This window comes from Melanostigma gelatinosum (assembly GCF_949748355.1).
Source record: "Melanostigma gelatinosum genome assembly, chromosome: 14".
In the NCBI taxonomy this organism is placed as follows: Eukaryota; Metazoa; Chordata; class Actinopteri; order Perciformes; family Zoarcidae; genus Melanostigma; species Melanostigma gelatinosum.
The window spans coordinates 17,149,304-17,172,321 of record NC_136647.1 but is presented as its reverse complement, the minus strand read 5'-3'; the positions used below and the strand labels follow the sequence as shown (position 1 = coordinate 17,172,321).

The window sequence follows — 23,018 nt, the reverse complement described above, 5'->3', positions numbered from 1 at the left end:
ATCCGGAAGTTTCTAAATGTTACTGCGTGACGAATAGTCACGTGACCAATGACCACCGAGCAGGCGGTAATGGACAAATGAGCAAGAGGATTCACTCTTTATACTTCCGTTTTGTCTCCTTGTCTGAAATTCCCTCAGTAAATACGAGCCGCTCTTAATCTCCCGTTTGTTTAACATTCACAAGTGAATGTGACAAAAAACTCCATCTATTCTTACAATAGTACCCGTGGAATAAAAATATATATTTCAAAAAATATGGCAGTTATGCTACTAAACGGGCTGCATAGACTTGGAAACAAACTGTGTGGGGTAGGAACTATCTTGCTAGTATTTACTCTTTGGTTGGTCTTCAACCACTCTGGATGTGCTCGCTTTAGCAGTCCACCGTTCCTGCGCCGCTGACAGCCTGCTGGTACTTTTAACTTCAACAACAATTATGGCACAAATCAGCAAAACTGAAAAGGTTCAGCTGCACGCGCCAGATTTGGAGGAACTGCGTGGTGGTAAGGACCTCAGTGGCACAGCCTATGAATGTTCATGAAACGGCATGTTTATCTCTGTATATAAACATATATATATATATATAGAGAGAGAGTGTAACAATGACGTATTGCTGGTTGCAGTACTGCAAGCAGGACTGGAAGACAACTTTGCAGAAGTGCAGGTGAGTGTTGTGGAGTGTCCCGATCTCACCAAAGAGCCCTTCTACTTTCCTGTCAAAGGTAAGAGCCTATCAAGTACAAGTACACTGCGTTCTTCCAGTGTTCAGTCCCATTTTCCATCATGTAAAAAAACTATAAACTCTGAATGGATACAAACATGTGAAGTAGCACACAAGCTACTTCACGTACCAACAGACAGGATACGTTTGAATTTAGTAAGTAGACGAACAAACTAGACCATGGAACGGGTTCAGTATGTGTATTGGTATTGTTAAGTAAATAAAGGTAACAGTAAAAGCATTACTTTAGAGCTTACATTCATTTGTTTGACAACAGAAGACAAATACAGCGCGCAGGAAGCGGCTACACGTTAGCAGGGACGCTAGTTTGAGCGTTTACCTTCACTAAAGAACAAAGAAGACAGGCTCGCAGATGGCGAAGGTCTTTGGGGACCATTTCCAAAGCCATTATGTCCAGCTCCCGGACAAAACACTGGTGTAATACTGAAATATCAACCGGATTAATGTTTTCAATCATTCCAGTCGCCGGGGAATTACGTCACCGACTGCGAGCCGCGAGGGCCTTGTTGACCCAGCAGAGGGGTCCATATTGTGCGCCTGTTTAAAAATAGTTATACCTCCATTATTTAAAACAATTATTTCAGTTACAGGGATTATGTTTGAGTTGTTATGCATAGTCACATACAGTATATTAGTTCCACTATGTCCTGAAACGTGGCATGCAAATACTAAACGTTGACTGATGTATTTGGTCATGCATACTTGTAATTCAACCATTCCAACCATCGGGATCCAGAACAGTGAAAACGTTTTGATTATACTAAAATAATAGATGTTTCAATGCAAAAGCAACTACTTATTATGGATGGATAAACCGAGAAGTGGAGGATAATTACTTTTTTGTATCTCTAAATGAAGACCATATGGATACTTAAGAAAAAAAAAATCACATGCCTAACTTTAATCCAAACAGATTCTAGCATTTGGACTCACTGGCTCCTGTGTGTCATGGGGTACATTTTAAGATCCTGTGTATTCCCTTGACTGTTGATAATGCTGCAGTGATTATCTCCATGATATAGCCCTTTGATTCACACTCACAATTTATGAACAAAAACGTTTTCCTCTGGATCAGACATTCCGTACTAATCTTCTCTGTTACATTAAATAGTTAGTCCACGACCAACATTCACAAAATGTCTCCCTCTGTCGGTTTTTCTTTTTAGTTTATTTTACTATAACTACATGCTTTTTAAATGAACTGTGACACTGTCTGTTTTCATTTATAGTTTTCTTTATTATCGTTATTGTCAATACTGCTGTTATATCACCTATCATTAGCATTAGCTATTATTTTTTATGGAAAATGTTGGATCAATACTGAGATTTGTAATACAATTCAACGATGCCAAATAAAAATTCAATGGCGCACAGTTTACTTTTACTACATTTTGGCACATGAATATCCATCTATCCATCCACGTTAAATATCAATATGAGAAGGTTTTGCTACCTTGTTATTTTAATTCTAGATTTCAAATAAGGGAATTAGCTAATTTGTGGTGTAGCCAATGTTCCCTCTAATTTTTCATGTGTCTGGGCATACACACAAGCTCCCTGAGCACACTGAGGACCACTGTGAGCAACATCAGATGTGCACGCTGTGGCCACACACCAGTATCACACCTGTTCAAAACCTTGGATCATAGCAAGTTACATGGCTTATTAAAAGAATCAAATTACAGCAGCAATTTTCACTAGTTTACTTTTAATATAAGTGATTTGACAAACTTTAAAGGAAAAAGACAAAAATCTTGTTGTTCATGAGATGTGTAGTAAGTTTTATGTGAGAGTCCTGCTTGGCCATGGGAAGAGTCCTGCTTTGGCCTGTGTGAGGTCCTGTTCTGGAAGAAATGATACATATACACCTTTCAGACATAACATTTTGTTCACATTAAAACATTCACATTTTGCACAATGACGTGTGCTGTAGCTTGTGATACAGTGTAAATTCCTGTAACTCTGTCTGTAAAATATGTAATTACTCAGTTTTTTATTATCATTTCTACTACCCATAAATTATCTAGTAGTAACATCATTTAATGATTAATATCCATAAGTAAAAAATCTTAATAAATGTCACTAGAATATGCACAAATCTGACTTAAATTTTACCTTATTTTTCACGTCTGTCCTTCTCACTTCTCCAATGGTTGTACACTTTGTCCAGGTTGATGGCTTCGTCTGCTTCTTGCTTTGACTTTATGTCGCTGCCCGTTCATTTCGCCATGATAAGGGGTTAGCATTTGCGTCTCGTAACTCCGCCGCACTGTTGATAGCTAGCTAACCTGCACGGCGCGAATGGGCAGGGCAATAGTGTCAATGCTATGATTGGCTGCGTAGCGTAAGTGAACCGAATCGTATCATTGGCTGGACACCTGTCACTCACTGAGTTACGTTGCAAAATAGTACAGAAAACAAAATTATTATTATTATTATTATTATTATTGGTTTAATTGATTAGATAAGATTAGGACTAATATTAGATATTAATTAATACGTTTATGTTGAATTTTATTTTATGCGCTGCATAGATTTTCTTGTGCGCTGAGAATGTGCGAGCAGTGCGCGATTGCTCAAGCGCGCAGCTTAGATAAACTGTCCTCTCGAGCGCTTTATTACCGAAGAACGTTACAACTCCAACGGCTTCAACAGTTAGGGAACTTTCAACGGTTGTGAGATCCGGAGTGAGTTTGCAGACCCAGGTAAAGTCACAGTTCACCTCTCATGGAGTTTTTTCTTCGTGTGTTATGACCCCCCAAAAATACAACGCTATGTCGACATAATTCTATGCGACTTTACTCAAACCTGACTGCGCAAAAGATCATTACAATTCAGAGTAGTTACCGTTAGTTGGGGAGCTAACGTTAGCTAATGCTAACTTAGCTTACCAGTAGCATTTTATGTATTTTTTTAAAGTTGACATTATTAATGACGTTAGAAGCCAAGTTATTTTAAAGTTAAGTGTGTCAGTATGGGGAGTTTGAAACATGAATGTTACGAAAGTCCAATTAAAGTTAAGTTAATTAACTTCATAAGTGTAACGTTGATGACAATTATATTGTCATGAAGCAACTTAGCTTTCTAACTAAGATTGACCTCAACCTATTTAACGTAAACTGATGACGCTTGGCCTGTTATTCAGACGAGGCTTCACTAACTTCACCTCTTTTTATCCAATTCTACAGGCACAAGCATGGATGTGGTGGAAGATTGCGTCACCGAGAGCATCAACACTGGTGAAAATCAACCTGGCTACGACATTCCATGTGAGCATGACATGAGTTAACCTGTTAGGAGTTTGGGTGGAACAGTTATAAACCACACTATTTACATCACTTTACGAGTAGATTCCTTTTTTCAGCTACAATATACTTGTAACATACTGAAATATACTAATTTGTGTGTTGAATACATGTCATTTTTAATTAGGAATGCACAAATGTAGGTTTCAACACCAAACCTGAATCCTGCATTTTATAATCTCAAATAATATCTTTGTTTTTCTTCTTGAAGTTTACCAGTACTACGATCCGAACATGTTGGCGTCACTGAGGGCAGGTGGGCTTCAGATAGCGTCCTACCCGATCCACAGTCATTACACTGGTGAAAATCAACCTGGCTACGACATTCCATGTGAGCATGACATGAGTTAACCTGTTAGGAGTTTGGGTGGAACAGTTATAAACCACACTATTTACATCACTTCACTCGTGTTCACTCGTGTTCACTCGTTCACTCGTTCACTCGTGTTCACTCGTTCACTCGTGTTCACTCGTGTTCACTCGTTCACTCGTGTTCACTCGTGTTCACTCGTGTTCACTCGTGTTCACTCGTTCACTCGTGTTCACTCGTGTTCACTCGTGTTCACTCGTTCACTCGTGTTCACTCGCGTTCACTCGCGTTCACTCGCGTTCACTCGTTCACTCGTGTTCACTCGTTCACTCGTTCACTCGTTCACTCGTGTTCACTCGTGTTCACTCGTTCACTCGTTCACTCGTTCACTCGTGTTCACTCGTGTTCACTCGTTCACTCGTGTTCACTCGTGTTCACTCGTTCACTCGTGTTCACTCGCGTTCACTCGTGTTCACTCGTTCACTCGTGTTCACTCGTTCACTCGTTCACTCGTGTTCACTCGCTTTCACTCGCGTTCACTCGCGTTCACTCGTTCACTCGCGTTCACTCGTTCACTCGCTTTCACTCGCTTTCACTCGCGTTCACGCGTTCACTCGCGTTCACTCGTTCACTCGTTCACTCGTGTTCACTCGTGTTCACTCGTTCACTCGTGTTCACTCGTTCACTCGTTCACTCGTGTTCACTCGTTCACTCGTTCACTCGTTCACTCGTGTTCACTCGTGTTCACTCGTTCACTCGTGTTCACTCGTTCACTCGTTCACTCGTTCACTCGTTCACTCGTGTTCACTCGTTCACTCGTGTTCACTCGTGTTCACTCGTGTTCACTCGTTCACTCGTGTTCACTCGTGTTCACTCATTCACTCGTTCACTCGTGTTCACTCGTTCACTCGTTCACTCGTTCACTCGTGTTCACTCGTGTTCACTCGTGTTCACTCGTTCACTCGTTCACTCGTGTTCACTCGTGTTCACTCGCGTTCACTCGTGTTCACTCGTGTTCACTCGCGTTCACTCGTGTTCACCCGTTCACTCGCGTTCACTCGTGTTCACCCGTTCACTCGCGTTCACTCGTGTTCACCCGTTCACTCGCGTTCACTCGTGTTCACTCGTTCACTCGTGTTCACTCGTGTTCACTCGTGTTCACTCGTTCACTCGTGTTCACTCGTTCACTCGTTCACTCGTGTTCACTCGTGTTCACTCGTTCACTCGTGTTCACTCGTTCACTCGTTCACTCGTTCACTCGTGTTCACTCGTTCACTCGTTCACTCGTTCACTCGTTCACTCGTTCACTCGTGTTCACTCGTGTTCACTCGTTCACTCGTGTTCACTCGTTCACTCGTTCACTCGTGTTCACTCGTGTTCACTCGTTCACTCGTTCACTCGTTCACTCGTTCACTCGTGTTCACTCGTTCACTCGCGTTCACTCGTTCACTCGTGTTCACTCGTGTTCACTCGTGTTCACTCGTTCACTCGTTCACTCGTGTTCACTCGTGTTCACTCGTGTTCACTCGTTCACTCGTGTTCACTCGTGTTCACTCGTTCACTCGTTCACTCGTGTTCACTCGTTCTCACTCGTTCACTCGTTCACTCGCGTTCACTCGTTCACTCGTGTTCACTCGTGTTCACTCGTGTTCACTCGTTCACTCGTTCACTCGTGTTCACTCGTGTTCACTCGTGTTCACTCGTTCACTCGTGTTCACTCGTGTTCACTCGTGTTCACTCGTTCACTCGTTCACTCGTGTTCACTCGTTCTCACTCGTTCACTCGTTCACTCGTTCTCACTCGTTCACTCGTGTTCACTCGTTCACTCGTTCACTCGTTCACTCGTTCACTCGTTCACTCGTGTTCACTCGTGTTCACTCGTGTTCACTCGTGTTCACTCGTTCACTCGTTCACTCGTGTTCACTCGTGTTCACTCGTGTTCACTCGTGTTCACTCGTTCACTCGTTCACTCGTGTTCACTCGTGTTCACTCGTTCACTCGTGTTCACTCGTGTTCACTCGTTCACTCGTGTTCACTCGTGTTCACTCGTGTTCACTCGTTCACTCGTTCACTCGTGTTCACTCGTGTTCACTCGTTCACTCGTTCACTCGTGTTCACTCGTTCACTCGTTCACTCGTTCACTCGTGTTCACTCGTTCACTCGTGTTCACTCGTTCACTCGTGTTCACTCGTGTTCACTCGTTCACTCGTGTTCACTCGTGTTCACTCGTGTTCACTCGTTCACTCGTGTTCACTCGTGTTCACTCGTGTTCACTCGTTCACTCGTTCACTCGTGTTCACTCGTGTTCACTCGTGTTCACTCGTTCACTCGTTCACTCGTGTTCACTCGTGTTCACTCGTGTTCACTCGTTCACTCGTGTTCACTCGTTCACTCGTTCACTCGTGTTCACTCGTTCACTCGTTCACTCGTGTTCACTCGTGTTCACTCGTTCACTCGTGTTCACTCGTTCACTCGTGTTCACTCGTGTTCACTCGTGTTCACTCGTTCACTCGTGTTCACTCGTGTTCACTCGTTCACTCGCGTTCACTCGTTCACTCGTTCACTCGTTCACTCGTTCACTCGTGTTCACTCGTTCACTCGTGTTCACTCGTTCACTCGTTCACTCGTGTTCACTCGTGTTCACTCGTTCACTCGTGTTCACTCGTGTTCACTCGTTCACTCGTGTTCACTCGTGTTCACTCGTGTTCACTCGTGTTCACTCGTTCACTCGTGTTCACTCGTGTTCACTCGTTCACTCGTTCACTCGTTCACTCGTGTTCACTCGTGTTCACTCGTTCACTCGTGTTCACTCGTGTTCACTCGTGTTCACTCGTGTTCACTCGTTCACTCGTTCACTCGTTCACTCGTTCACTCGTTCACTCGTTCTCACTCGTTCACTCGTTCTCACTCGTTCACTCGTTCTCACTCGTTCACTCGTTCACTCGTTCACTCGTTCTCACTCGTTCACTCGTTCTCACTCGTGTTCACTCGTGTTCACTCGTGTTCACTCGTTCACTCGTGTTCACTCGTGTTCACTCGTTCACTCGTGTTCACTCGTGTTCACTCGTGTTCACTCGTGTTCACTCGTTCACTCGTGTTCACTCGTGTTCACTCGTGTTCACTCGTGTTCACTCGTTCACTCGTTCACTCGTTCTCACTCGTTCACTCGTTCACTCGTTCTCACTCGTTCACTCGTTCACTCGTTCTCACTCGTTCACTCGTTCACTCGTTCACTCGTTCACTCGTTCACTCGTTCTCACTCGTTCACTCGTTCACTCGTTCACTCGTGTTCACTCGTTCACTCGTGTTCACTCGTGTTCACTCGTTCACGTGTTCACTCGTGTTCACTCGTTCACTCGTTCACTCGTTCACTCGTTCACTCGTTCACTCGTGTTCACTCGTGTTCACTCGTGTTCACTCGTGTTCACTCGTTCACTCGTTCACTCGCGTTCACTCGTTCACTCGCGTTCACTCGTTCACTCGCGTTCACTCGTTCACTCGCGTTCACTCGTTCACTCGTTCACTCGTTCACTCGTTCACTCGTGTTCTCGCGTTTGTGGAAGCGTAAATGAGGATGGAGACAGGACGAATCAGAGTTTGCAATCCAGCGGGAATCGTTTAATGCACATTCGAACATGCGACATGGCATATGGAAACAAATTCAACATCTAACAGTCCGAGGGACCCTTTTATAGACCAAATACACGCCCTCTTTCAGCTGTGGTTCATCAGTCAAACCTGTCTGTTCAATCCAAACAGGACACATCTGGGCTTCTCATCGGGGAGGGTTCCATTTCGTTTTTACAGAGAACAACTCTATGTATGGTGTTGTTTTCGTCCTTTTGAGAGATTAATCACACTATCTGTCTGAGGGAGGCATTTCCCGAAAGCTAACAGAGACAGAACAATTTCCCGATATCTCCTTCGAATTCACAATAACACGTTACGTAACTTGTTTTTAGTTCAAGTCCAGTTCAGTTCAGTTATAATGCAGATTTTCTCCTACACATCCCTCCTCTGAGGGTTTCTTAACCCTCATCCTAACTTTTTATAACTTTTGTCAATTTGCGAAACTGGAACCTAAAATTTTGATCCCTGCCTTCATTGCAACAGCACAAGTGATTTTTGTAAATTATATGTGATTGATTATATACCAATACAGTAACAATACAATACAGAACATTTGAGTTCGTAAGATAATTCAAATAACATCATTCAATGCTCAGATTCACCTTCATATAAGGGCGAAAAAACCAGCAGATTGCAATGCAGGAAAAACTCCCTTATGGTCCTTTCCCGCCAAGCGACCACCTTTTTGGTATGAAGTGAATCTGTTCTTGCTTACAACCATGTATTAACTGATACATCACACATTTAATTTCTGCAAAATATTGAACAATGTTTCATTATTCATTAGATGCAACGTCTGTGATAAACCTATATGCTATAATACTTGTGCACTGATTATATGAATCATAACTATGAATATACGTGAATATAGAAATATCTGATTACAATACATTCAAATTTATAGTGAAACAGTTTGAACAGATGATAAAACATGTGACGTGGTGTTTTGTGGACGTGTGTACTTTCAACAAAGTTCGGGCTCTCGTTCTTATGGTGAGTTGCCCCCAAGTCCTGTTTCCCCCATGTCCTCTGAGTCCTCCAGATAGTCCGGAACGGGAAACAGGTCCGGAAACAGGTCCGGTCGTCCAACCACCATCTGAGCGAACTGGGCCTTTGTCCCTTGCTCCATCGTCATCATGTTCATCATCTGAGCCAGTTGGAGGTTTATCATGACACCCATCTGTTTGTCCATGCTCCTCTGGCACTGTCTCCTCAGGATGGGTACGATGCAACATGCCAATAGAAAAGCCACAATTAAAACTATTAATGCGCTACTGCCTGCTTTTAGCAATACAGACCCCTTATTTTCCCAAAATTTAGTCTAACCAATCCCCCGACCACCCCCCTGCCAGCACTCTCCTCAAGCTCTTGCCTCAAACCCCGAATTCTTCTCCATTTCAACAGTATATTCAGTAAAGCATTTCACACCACATTCCATACATGTCAGCTATGTCTGATGTTTGTTTGCTTAACAAATGAAGAGTGGGAATGGTCATAGTTGTGTTTTCACAACTTTGGTCTCATGGTATTGGGTTTTCATATCATACCGGTCTCCTAATGAACGAAGGAGTAATGTTAGCCTGTGGAACCAGGACACTCGGGTTACTTTACAGTACACAGTAGTATTGCCTACGTCAACCCTTCTTTTGTCTGACGCAAATCCACCACTGGCCAAACATTCATACTTTTCCAATTTATCTGCTTTATGATTAGTGGGAGGCTTATTTTGCGATGTGCAAATCATAATTTCTGCACATGCGTTCCACACTTGATATTCAGGATACTGATCTCAATAGTCGTGTTTCTTTTGAGATCCATACAAGAGTCCACTTGAACTTCTCATGTAGGAAGTGCCAATGTTTTTATTTCACATGTGCATCATAAAGATGATTTGGATTCCACATTCGGCTCATTCTGTCATCAGCCTCAGCTGTGTGCTAGTTTCCCCTTTCCACATGGTGTGAAGTCGTCTCTTTCTACGTGTATTAACGTGCACCTGTCTGAACACTGGATAGGCTGTTTGAACTTAAATGGCAATGCTGGCATAGGTCCTGGTCTAACATGGGTTGGAATATGTGTGGTTGCATCGCACTCATCTTGATTCATGGCTTCTGGCTCTCCTCCAGGACGGCTGAACCACCGTCTGGGCTCTCACGGCTCTCAAGGTTGGAGTACTGGTAGTTGTTACATTGGATGGGTTCGGATGGCCTCGTCTGCGTTAGAAGTTATATCTAACAGAACATGATAAATTGCCAATTGCCAACAACTCCCCCCTCTGGCCATTCCCATGGCCACTAAAGTGTTTACAATTTATCGAAATGGCAAAAATGGTTTACATACGCACAACATATGATCACATAATCGATGAGGTCAAAACATGAGCTGTTTTTGTGAGTTTGAAGCAACTCCGTGTTGTAGCTAGCTTGGGAATGTTAACATCAACATGACAAAATAAATCTCCTGAGATGAGGCGAAACACAGACGTCGGACCTCCATCTCTGTTGAACTGTTATAGAGAGATAACATATCAGTGGGGCTCATAACGCACAACAATTTTAACAATTTGTAAACATTCTATCATCCAAGTATTTATATTCCTATTATATTCATTCAGAATCAACTGTCAGTTCAATTGATTCCTAATCAAGTAAAATAATAAAAGAAAGCACAGGCTTTTTTTATGAGATCATGTTTCTCAGATAGCAAGCTGTAATAATAAACACAAGTATTACACAGAAATGTCACTTTCGTAGTTCTACGGGAGGAAAACAGTCAGACAAACAAGTCTGATGTGCAGGATCGGCTTTTTAGAAGAACAACATGCGTTGTGCCGGGTGCCTTGTGATTCAAAGCAGTCAGTGAACGTGAAGTTCTTTGGAACGTCAAGGTCTGTCAGAGGGATGACGTCTGGTGTACTTATAGATATATATCTATATATATATTTATGGTACAAGACATGTTTACAGGAAATGTAATCTTTGAACACCTTAGTGTCGGACAAGTTGGTGTACCACATTAAACAGTGGCATAGTGTGATGTCGAAGATGTTTTGGATCTTTGGCACTCTGCTGATGTATGTCATTGGTACAAGCATGGACTGTGGTCGTGCTTTCTAAAATTATAACCAAACAAAATATAAATAATATTTGTTGTTGCATTTCCTACATTCCCTAATGTCAGTTAAAAACTAATTCAAATACTGTAATTAAATGATCTAATATCGAGGGCCAGTTCATTACATCATCATTTTGTCACCAGAATAAAATTTTGTGTAAAAGAGATAAAAATGTTCCAAATATCGATACTAATTGTATTTACGTGGTGTTATTATTTGCTTTGATGATACATCAAGATTGATATGACCAGCTAAAGAAAGTATAAGATTTAATATCTTATTAAATTTCCTTTTTAACTTTAAAAACTCTACAAAATGTGGATCTACCTTTCAAAATATATCACATATTCTCCCTTTTGCCAAATTATCACTGATGTGGGCTAATTTAGCTGAACAATAGAATAATTCATGTGGAAGTTGTACTCATAATACTTTTTAATAATAATCCATTATCCATTAATAATGTTTAAATTGCACCAGATTAGGCCCAACACTTTCTCTGCAGGGGTCGCTAATGTCTGCAATACTTGAACATCATAAGTGAGGGATATTTCTGTTGATAAATAAATCTTGCTCAGTCGCAGCATCAGCTGCAGCATTTCCTGTTGAGATGGATCAGAAGCGTTAGTGTAAGCATCTCATTTCATAACACAAACAATCTTTAAGGAGCAATATGGCTTCTAGCAAGTCGGCCACGAGACGGTGGTGAGAAATGGTTTTGCCGGATGATTTCCAAAAGCTCCTGTGTTTCCACAAGGTGCCACAGTGGTGCACTACACCAAAGGCATAGCAACAGTCTGTGTAGTAGTTAACTATTTTGTTGGCAGCAAGCTTACCGGCTCCTGTGAGAGCCACATGATCTGCAGCTTGAGCAGAAAAGTGTGTCATGTGATGTGATGAGACTACAGCAAACCAACCAGCCCTTCTCCCGTGTCCGGCGAGCGGGATGCCAAACCGTCCACTAACAGTTGTAAATCAGCTTCGGTGGGCGTGTCTGTGAGGTCAGGTCTCGGTATGCAGACCTGTTCAGGAGAAACAACAGTTATGTGGCTCTCCATCTGCTGCAGCAGGAAAAAGAGTAGCAGGATTAAAGTCTTTGTCATTAAAGGCATCAGTCGAGCGGTCGGTCCAGGTCAGTTTGTCATGCGCATAAAGATCTTTACCATGAATCATGGATAGAGGAAAGCCTCTGTTTCTAAGTGGTTTGTCATTCTGTGACGTCATTCCTAAAAAGCTCTTCATTTGTTTCTCAGTTTGTGGTTTGGGCACAGTTTAATTGCCTGTGTTCTCTTGGGAGGGAGGGTTCTGCCCTCTGCTGTGATCACATGTCCCAGATATGAAACTTTATCGAGAGCAAATTGCAATTTGGACAGTTAGCCTTGTGACCTTATGCAGCCAAAGTTTGAGGTGCTCGTGGATGCACCGATACATTAACTGCTTATAATCTTAGACAACCATCACTCAGGTGGTTCCCTCAAGTCTCGAATTTTCCTTACAGGAAAAATTTTAGTGCGTGCACCGGTGTATCATAAGATTAGATTATTATACCAACCTTCATTAAAGACTCAAGAACGGGTGTAATATCATTAATATCTCGATTGAGTAGATATTGCTCCTTGCATGGGTGGAAATCAAATTTTGAACTTGGGCAGATCACGATTTTGGGTGAACACTAGCACCCCTCACCTGTCTTACATCACACATTTGGACCCATGGTGTGTGTTTTCTTATCAAACATAAGTTAAGTTGTTTCTTTGATATTGATGTACTTCTTGTTTTGTATACGTCACCCTTATCACTGTAGAGTTTACCAGGATCCTCTGTTTCTGAAGTCAGTGAGTGTGGGTCTGACTGGGCAGCCAGTCAGACATCCTCTCCGTTCCTGGGCCTCATGCCAAGGACACACATGTGATTTCCCCCTTAAACACTCGTACTGCTTGGGAGACAGAGAAACAGATACAGCAGCAGTATTTTCTGTCCATTATACGTAACTTCACCACTTATTTCCCTTCTCTAAATAATACTTCCTCAAACATTTTATCTAATCCATTTAATCAACCTGCATGTGACATTCTGAACATTTTTCCTTTAATAGTGCTTGTCTTGTGGTAACTTTCTAAAACCTTAATTTGCGTACATCTGGTATGTATTTGTCTAGTTTGTCATAGTCTAAACTACACTAAACAGTCAGAATCTAAAGTTAACTCTCCCTCTGTGTTAATGTTTGTGCGTCAGTGGTTCCCTCTCTGGGGTCCACTTGACCGTGTCCCTCGGACAGAAATAGAACAAACAGAACAGAGTTCGGCAGTATATTTTCCTTTTTATTTACTCAATTTTATCTGTTATTGGTCCCTGTTTTTTCTAATTTGTCTTTCTGACCTTTATTTCTTAATCTCTCTCTTTCTCCCTTAGACATTATTCCATACATTTCTGCTTCCTCTTTCTCCTTTTGCTTTAAACAAGTTTTGAGTTAATAACATTTTTGTAGGCTGAAACTGCCTTTTTCAGGGAACCCATTTGATCCATTCTTGCCATTGTTTGGCAGTCAGATTATCTTTGTCTCGCATATATTTTATTATTGAAGGTAAAACCTTGGCATCAAGCTGCTCAGACTCACTTTGACTTTTACCCATTTTACCTAATTGGTCGTTGACAGTATCTTCAAAACACTCGTGTTAAGACTTAGTTCAACTTGAATGGAAACACCAAACCTTCTTTAAATACTACACGTTAACCAGGACACGTCTGTCCAACACTCTTACGAAACTTAAGTGCAAGATTACAAGTTTATCACTTCAAAGTGTCTGTTATATCACAAAATAATTTTTCACAAGTGGAATTCTTTTTTCCAGTTCCAGGATCAGAGTGGCAATCTGGAACTGCGTCTGAGGACAGCCTCTCACCTTCTGGGAGGAATCAGCTATTAATTGCGCGCTTCTGTCGTCCCACAGAGTTCAGATTACTCGTCTAATCCCACATTTTACAAGTTACAATTGTGCTTTTACTTCTGATACATTATTGGATAGTTCTTATTATAGTTGAAATAGTATTATCTGATAAATATTTTAACCATGTCTTGTAACTTTAACCAATTTGTCTCTTTAACCTTTTAACCTTTTAACTTAACTCGTGTTCTCGCGTTCACTCGTTCACTCGTGTTCACTCGCTTTCACTCGCTTTCACTCGTTCACTCGTTCACTCGTTCACTCGTGTTCACTCGCGTTCACTCGTTCACTCGTGTTCACTCGCTTTCACTCGTTCACTCGTGTTCACTCGCTTTCACTCGTTCACTCGTGTTCACTCGTGTTCACTCGTTCACTCGTCTTCACTCGTGTTCACTCGTGTTCACTCGTGTTCACTCGTGTTCACTCGTTCACTCGTGTTCACTCGTGTTCACTCGTTCACTCGTTCACTCGTTCACTCGTGTTCACTCGTGTTCACTCGTGTTCACTCGTTCACTCGTTCACTCGTGTTCACTCGTGTTCACTCGTGTTCACTCGTGTTCACTCGTTCACTCGTTCACTCGTGTTCACTCGTTCACTCGTGTTCACTCGTTCACTCGTTCACTCGTGTTCACTCGTTCACTCGTTCACTCGTTCACTCGTGTTCACTCGTTCACTCGTGTTCACTCGTTCACTCGTTCACTCGTTCACTCGTTCACTCGTGTTCACTCGTGTTCACTCGTGTTCACTCGTGTTCACTCGTTCACTCGTGTTCACTCGTGTTCACTCGTTCACTCGTTCACTCGCGTTCACTCGCGTTCACTCGCGTTCACTCGTGTTCACTCGTGTTCACTCGTTCACTCGTTCACTCGTTCACTCGTTCACTCGTGTTCACTCGTTCACTCGTTCACTCGTTCACTCGTGTTCACTCGTTCACTCGTGTTCACTCGCGTTCACTCGTTCACTCGTTCACTCGCGTTCACTCGTTCACTCGTTCACTCGCGTTCACTCGTTCACTCGCGTTCACTCGCGTTCACTCGTTCACTCGCGTTCACTCGTTCACTCGCGTTCACTCGTTCACTCGTGTTCTCGCGTTCACTCGTTCACTCGTGTTCACTCGTTCACTCGTGTTCACTCGCGTTCACTCGTTCACTCGCGTTCACTCGCGTTCACTCGTTCACTCGTTCACTCGTTCACTCGTGTTCACTCGTTCACTCGTTCACTCGTGTTCACTCGTTCACTCGTTCACTCGTTCACTCGTGTTCACTCGTTCACTCGTGTTCACTCGTTCACTCGTTCACTCGTGTTCACTCGTTCACTCGTGTTCACTCGTTCACTCGTTCACTCGTGTTCACTCGTTCACTCGTGTTCACTCGTTCACTCGTTCACTCGTTCACTCGTTCACTCGTTCACTCGTGTTCACTCGTGTTCACTCGTGTTCACTCGTTCACTCGTTCACTCGTGTTCACTCGTGTTCACTCGTGTTCACTCGTTCACTCGTTCACTCGTGTTCACTCGTTCACTCGTGTTCACTCGTGTTCACTCGTTCACTCGTGTTCACTCGTTCACTCGTTCACTCGTTCACTCGTTCACTCGTTCACTCGTGTTCACTCGTTCACTCGTTCACTTCGTTCACTCGTTCTCACTCGTTCACTCGTTCACTCGTGTTCACTCGTGTTCACTCGTTCACTCGTTCACTCGTTCACTCGTTCACTCGTGTTCACTCGTTCACTCGTTCACTCGTTCACTCGTTCACTCGTTCACTCGTGTTCACTCGTGTTCACTCGTTCACCTGAGGCTTCGTCAGTGGAAACCCGTGACTGGCAGAATACAAACAGTACTCCACCAGGGAATCCTCATCTTCAGGGGTGAGGAGTGTCCTCTGACCATAGACACAGTCAGAGGACACCCTTCCACTGACTCGGTCACTCAGGCTGGACTTAGGGACCCCAAACTGCTGGGCTGCCTGCCGTAGAGAAAGCCTGCCTGCTTTCACCTCCAGTAGGGCCTGTGTCATGGCCTCCTGGGTCCACTTCCTCGTCTTCCTCTCCCTCTTCCTGACTTGCCGCATGTTTGGCATCTGCAAATACACATTTACAGTAAGAAATTAAATACAAAATTTGTTTTAAAGCCACAGTACATGTCTCAATGAATTGAATAGTTTTATAAATTGCCAGATTGCCATGTATAGACTCATGCATATTTAACACATGCATAGACATACATATATTTACCTTAAACCATTGTAGATTTACAATTTCTATATCCATCTCTTATTTTCTTGATCCTCCTGTAAAGGAAAAAAACTCTCACACAGACACACATTACCTACCTTTGTTACTTTAAAGGTTCTTCCTGTCTTTTCTACTCTTTTTCTGCTTATTGCTGTCTTCTTTCTGTTCTTTTCTGCTTCTTTGAGTCTGCTTTCTGGTCTTTTCTGCTTCCTTGAGTCTGCTTTCTGTTCTTTTCTGCTTCTTTGAGTCTGCTTTCTGGTCTTTTCTGCTTCTTTGAGTCTGCTTTCTACTGTTTTTCTGCTTCTTTGAGTCTGCTTTCTACTGTTTTTCTGCTTATTGCGGTCTCCCTTTGCCTCTCTTCTCTTCCTTCTCTCTGTCGCTGTTCTCTGTCTCTGTTCTTTTCAGGCAGGAACATAAACCACAAGAGAGACATTTAAGTCAAAAACATTACATTTTGGTTAACCTTATATACTGTATAACAGCACTGTGTTATATTGGAGGCTTATCTACATAAATAGTTCTAATCATAAGAGCCACTGCTGGCTTTCAATAAATGTACAGTCTCGCTCACTCTCAAACACACACACACACACACACACACACACACACCAACATTATTTGCATAATTGATCAGATCATTGTGCATTATTATACTTGATGTAGCCTGGCTTATGATAAACAAGAAAAGCATTTTATTTTACATGTCTGCTGTTATGTTTCAGAGCTAAGACCAAACAAGCAGCAGCCTACCTTTAACTCGCGCTATGATTCTTTGATCGTTTTTCCCGCGGCCACAACTGTTTTTTTCAGACACACCATTTCTGCCTCCCTCCCCTCGACGACAGATTATGTCACACATCAATGCTATAGTTTCATTGGCTAGACAAAGTAGTGTAAAGCTAGCTACAAACTACACTCGTATGCTAACTTATATTAGCAATACGGAGAAAATACAGAGACACTTCTCAGAGTAAAGAGCGTCGCCCGAGCGTTTTTTCTGCTTCCTCTCATCAAAGTCACTTTCCTATAGTATTTAGACATATAAACGTCCATATATATTCATGAAATTTGGCACGTAGATTATTTGATATGTATGAATTAATATTACTTACGTTTGGTTGGCGATCGCCGAAGAAAATGACAGCGTAATGACCGGAAAGCGCGTGACGACGGAATCGTTCGAGACAGGCCAAGAGCAGCTAGCGCCGACCGAGGCAGGCCACCGTTACGCTAACTGGTCGTACCTGGGACATATGTATCGTCAGCATTAACGAAAAGTGTCGGAACCGGGACATTCTGTTAGTTAGACCATAAGCTCCTTTTAATGCTACTTTACTAACGTTATCAGTTAATTATATTGTCATGAAGCAACTTAGCTTTCTAACTAAGATTGACCTCAACCTATTTAACGTAAACTGATGACGCTTGGCCTGTTATTCAGACGAGGCTTCACTACCTTCACCTCTTTTTATCCAATTCTACAGGCACAAGCATGGATGTGGTGGAAGATTGCGTCACCGAGAGCATCAACACTGGTGAAAATCAACCTGGCTACGACATTCCATGTGAGCATGACATGAGTTAACCTGTTAGGAGTTTGGGTGGAACAGTTATAAACCACACTATTTACATCACTTTACGAGTAGATTCCTTTTTTCAGCTACAATATACTTGTAACATACTGAAATATACTAATTTGTGTGTTGAATACATGTCATTTTTAATTAGGAATTTAATGCTACTTTACTAACGTTATCAGTTAATTATATTGTCATGAAGCAACTTAGCTTTCTAACTAAGATTGACCTCAACCTATTTAACGTAAACTGATGACGCTTGGCCTGTTATTCAGACGAGGCTTCACTAACTTCACCTCTTTTTATCCAATTCTACAGGCACAAGCATGGATGTGGTGGAAGATTGCGTCACCGAGAGCATCAACACTGGTGAAAATCAACCTGGCTACGACATTCCATGTGAGCATGACATGAGTTAACCTGTTAGGAGTTTGGGTGGAACAGTTATAAACCACACTATTTACATCACTTTACGAGTAGATTCCTTTTTTCAGCTACAATATACTTGTAACATACTGAAATATACTAATTTGTGTGTTGAATACATGTCATTTTTAATTAGGAATGCACAAATGTAGGTTTCAACACCAAACCTGAATCCTGCATTTTATAATCTCAAATAATATCTTTGTTTTTCTTCTTGAAGTTTACCAGTACTACGATCCGAACATGTTGGCGTCACTGAGGGCAGGTGGGCTTCAGATAGCGTCCTACCCGATCCACAGTCATTACCAGGTAGGTGAATTTGACTGTATTCGCCCTGTCATGTAATCAATTACTCACACCAGAGCTGTAATTGGTCGAGGAGGATGGAGTTTGGTGAACACGTATCGTGTCTAGAGCATTTCTTTTTATGTCACTGTTTTAGGCAAGCTGTCCTGTGTTCGAGATTACAGATGAGGAGATGCAAACTCTGGCCAATAGCAGCCTGGTTAGAGTTGTGGCCCCGGTGCAGCCGGGCCCCGTGTCACCGGAATGATTCGTTTCCGGTGATGTTCCTCCGAAATAAAATGTAATCAAAACATTTGTTTCAAGTACGTACGCATTAACAAGTAGTCTTTTGAGCTGGACATGACGTCTCGCGTTACTTCCGGTCATGGCCTTCAAAATAAAACAAAATGCCAGTGGATATAACGTTACAAGAAAACGATACAATCTAAGCTTTTTTTCTCCCCCTGCTTTATACATGAGCCTAGGATTGACACAAGTTTTCAGTAAAACATAAATTACTTATTAACCAACACATTCAATAAATATTAGTCTTCCTAGAGGTTAATGCATGCCATGACTCCCCTTACTAAATGTATATAATCTACAAATGCAGAAGCAGATGAATAGGACCTGACATATCAGATGATTTTTATTTATTTTTATTAAACTAAGCCACAGCTGAATTTTGAAGAAAAAAATGAATATTTAGCATGTTGATCTGCCAAAACCACTCAAAACTTGATCACAAATTAAATTCCAGAGAAGGCAGTGGCTCTGTATTACCTATTAACCCCATGAATGGTGCACTTTGTCACAGCTCTAACAAACAGACAGTCACTCAGACCATCAGATCATTTGCAATAAAAGGGCACAGTGGAGACGTCTCCTAAACAGAGGACAGCATACTGATTTCCAACACACAGGGAACTATTTTATTCTTTTACACATTTTATGGCGGGCAAAATACAAAAACAGGACAAGTTTAAGGAAAGGCACAACTTGCCCCTACTCTAGACAGCCAAACACCCATTAGGTGGCAGGCTGTGTACAGATTTGTCATCCTGACTGGTTGACAATGGGGTTACTGTACATTAAAAACAGAAAAAACACAAACATAAAAAAATACAATTTCAGGAATTTCCACATTGTTTTTTTTTCACAAAGTGTTAAAACAATTTGATTACTATAATTTGATGTTGTTTTAATGAACAAACATGACATTTTTTCCTCCAATATTAAAATGTTCATATTTAACAGCATTCATATTCAAGTAATCATTGTGGTTTGTTATGGTTTGTTGTTATTTTTCAGTTCAACACAACAAAGGTTGAGAAGTGTGGAGCTAAAATGCATTGATACAAAGCATTTCAATACATATTTAAAAGGAAATCTTTTCACACGTTCACTGTCCATCTAAAAAAGACACAGGGCATCCAGCATGCGGCTGCATCAGCTGTCCTGATCAAACTCAAACCATAGTTTGAACTCACCGATTGGATGAACTAACAGTCAGTAAAGAAGTCCTCGTTTGGATTATGAAGTTTCTGCTTGCGCTTTCTGTGCTTGTTTTTCACAACTTCTGAAGTCTCTGGTGTGGTTGATTGCTCGTTTCTCTCCTTCTTTATATTTTCTATGGGCTCCAACTCAGCAGACTCGGTCGACGACTTTCCCTCATTTTTTAATTTCTTCTTGTCTCCCGTGTCATTTGACGACGCTAAATCACATTTGACCGACGTCTGCGTCCCCATGTTCACTTGGTCATGAGTACTGCCGTCCTGAGACACGTTGGCACTGTCGCAGCGTTTGCCCTTTCTCTTGAGTGAAACTGAGCTACAGGTCGTGGCGGTTGGTGGACCCTCTTTCATCACATCGTTGCACTTTTTCTTCTTCTTTTTCAACACCGCAGCCTCATCATGTGGAGAAAACGCTGCGTCAGCTGCACCATCCAATCCTTCACTCCCACTCCCTGTACGTTTCCTTTTCCTCCCCGTGTCAGCGGATTGAGGCAAAGCACCACGACGTGTTTTGTCCGGTTCCTCACAATCCCGCTCGTGACCTTCTTCCACGCTCTCTTGCTCTGCAGACGTCTTCCTCTTCCTTTTCTTTTTCTGTTTCGTGACCCCGTCGTTGAGTTCCTCCACAACGTTTTCCTCTGCATCAGCGACGAGGAAGGATGACTTCCTCTTCTTTTCTTTTTCCCGCGCAGACGCTGAATCATCGCTTTGCGCCACTTTGTCTTCAGATACATCCCTGCTCAATATTCCACTCTTTTTCTTCTTCTTCTTCATCACAGGTTCAGGATTTTGCTCTTCAAGGCCCTCATTCGTTTTCTGGTTTCCCTCTTCTTCAGGAGTGTAAGAAGAGAAATGCATTCCCTCAGAGAGACTTTTCCTCTTCTTCTTCTTCTTCTTCTTCAGTGGCGTCCCTGAAACTTTATCCAAGGTTACAGAATCATCCAGACTAAAGCTCACATCTGCACCCTCTCCTCCGCCCTGAGGGGCCTCGTTATTCAATGACTGTTGCTTCTTTTTCTGCTTTTTCCTTTTGACAAAACTGGATCCTAAAGTTTCTTGAGAAGCCGCAGCATTTTGGGAACAATTTCCGGACGTCTCTACCTGCTCTGTCGACACCGGCGGCAAATCCAAAGTCCTATTCGAGGCCTCCTCTTCTTCATGTTCCTCCGGTATCACAATTCCCAATTCTTTTTTCTTCTTCTTCTGAATGTCAGCATTTAGAGGTTCGGCAACTGCGCCTGACCGCAACTGCTCGACATCCTTGCCACTTCTCTTCCTGTTCTTCTTTCCACAATCCTCCACTCTCACGTCCACTTCCTGTCCAACACTTTCTGCTCGGGACTTATTCTTTTGTGTTGAATGGGGAATACCTCTCTCCTCCTGCCTCAGTGTGTTAACATTACCTGACGAGTCCTTCGTCCCATTTTTTCCGTTCACTTCCAGCACATTGCTGGTCTGCACTGCCCTACAACCCTCAGACAGGCTGGGAGTCTCTTTTGCCTGCATGTCCACAGATGCTGCAGCACGCAGACCTCCTGACTCTTCTGTCCTCTTCTTCTTTTGTGTGGCATTTTTCCTCCTCCGTTGTTTTTTTAACTGGTTGCACCAGGCCTGTTGGCTTTTTGTTCTGGATGATGCCACGAAGTGTTTCCTCTCCTGTGAGGTGACACACAGATTATACGCCAAGTTCACAAATAAAAAGTGCAGCGACGTGCATGATTTCAACGGCCTGCTTACCACCACTTTGATGTCTTCGTCTTCTGACCTCTCTCCGTCTTCTCTGGAACAGAATAGATACGTTTTATTCAAAACAATGTCCCACAAGGTATTGTATTCGTAATCTAGAACTCTCTGCCTGAAAGACAAGAGGCATATCTGTTAGACACTGCTGCAGTCCAACTGATGTGTTCCCAGAGTCTATTTCAAAGACTTTTCTGATCAACTGTATCGAAAGCACTCAGATAAAGCACCAAAAGTTTAATGGCATCTACATTTACACGGGTTGTCCCTGCACTAAACCAGAAAATCTGACTGAAGGATTGTTGTTTTTTTAACTGTACAACTTTATATAGTTTTCTAAAATTGGACTTAAAAAATGATTAAGATGAGTACATACATAAGTCTGTCACTGGGTGTTGATGGTTATAGGCCACTAACATATATACACATGTAACTTCTAATAGGCATGGTTATTCCTTGACATAAACTCACTCTGACAACGGAGATATGTCCTCCCCATCCATGTCTACTGTTGGTAAAGATGACTCCAGATTCTCTCCTCTTCGAGAGCTCTGCCTCAGCTCTCCGAGACATTTAAAGAAGCCGCCAATCGTGTAATTCTGAAACAAGGAAAGACTTCAGCGCAAAAATAAAATGTATACTTGTTGACGTTCTACACCAACGCCAGCCAGCACACAAATGTGTGTTTAAGTATTGGTCATTCTTACATGAAGGCTTTTGTTCTGGTCGGTTAACGGACCGCTATGGCCCTTCCGCTCTTGAAGGAAAGGGAAACTGTAGTTCGGGAGGGAGTATTTCTTTCTTCTCCTGCACTTGTGAGTTTTCAGTTCTTCATCACAGGAAGCGGACGATGAACTGTCTTCACTTCCCTCTTGTTCTCTGGGAGATACGGGCTTTGATCTCCTGCTGTAGCGAGGTCGTCTTCCTGACCGCCCAGCCTCAGGTAACGTTAATGTCTTTTGGGTTGTGAACAGGCTGTCTCCTGAGTCCCTGCAGAGGAACATTTATACATTTAGAAAGACAAACTGGAACTTTTATTCAGGCTGCTGTTATAGAGTGGTCTCACCGACGTCACGATCTCCTTAGTTACGAGGTCTGTCCGCCATGTTGGAGTACATACAGACCCTACATGGCGGCGAGTAAACAAGGAAGTGCAGCGAAAATACCATACTTTGAATCACTGGATAGTGCATCAAAG

At 42.6% G+C, this 23,018-nt stretch overlaps 2 protein-coding genes across 2 annotated transcripts; one reads left to right on the top strand and one right to left on the bottom strand.

The window, feature by feature from the left end:
- The first annotated feature begins 9 nt into the window (after positions 1-9).
- LOC306788369 (uncharacterized protein) lies at positions 10-19,825 on the top strand. The gene is made up of 7 exons (XM_079283872.1): positions 10-503; positions 624-722; positions 3,931-4,011; positions 4,259-4,378; positions 17,763-18,254; positions 18,502-18,590; positions 18,724-19,825. The coding sequence occupies exons 1-5, from the start codon at positions 437-439 to the stop codon at positions 17,861-17,863; spliced, it is 468 nt and encodes a 155-aa protein (XP_079139998.1). The 5' UTR covers positions 10-436; the 3' UTR covers positions 17,864-18,254; positions 18,502-18,590; positions 18,724-19,825.
- Positions 19,826-19,956: 131 nt separating this feature from the next.
- Positions 19,957-22,840, bottom strand: LOC306788367 (uncharacterized protein). Its single transcript, XM_079283870.1, has 4 exons — positions 22,528-22,840; positions 22,292-22,419; positions 21,818-21,860; positions 19,957-21,736 (listed from the first exon to the last, which is right to left on the bottom strand). Exons 1-4 carry the CDS (start codon positions 22,822-22,824, stop codon positions 20,069-20,071), a joined length of 2,136 nt encoding a protein of 711 aa, XP_079139996.1. The 5' UTR covers positions 22,825-22,840; the 3' UTR covers positions 19,957-20,068.
- Positions 22,841-23,018: the final 178 nt, after the last annotated feature.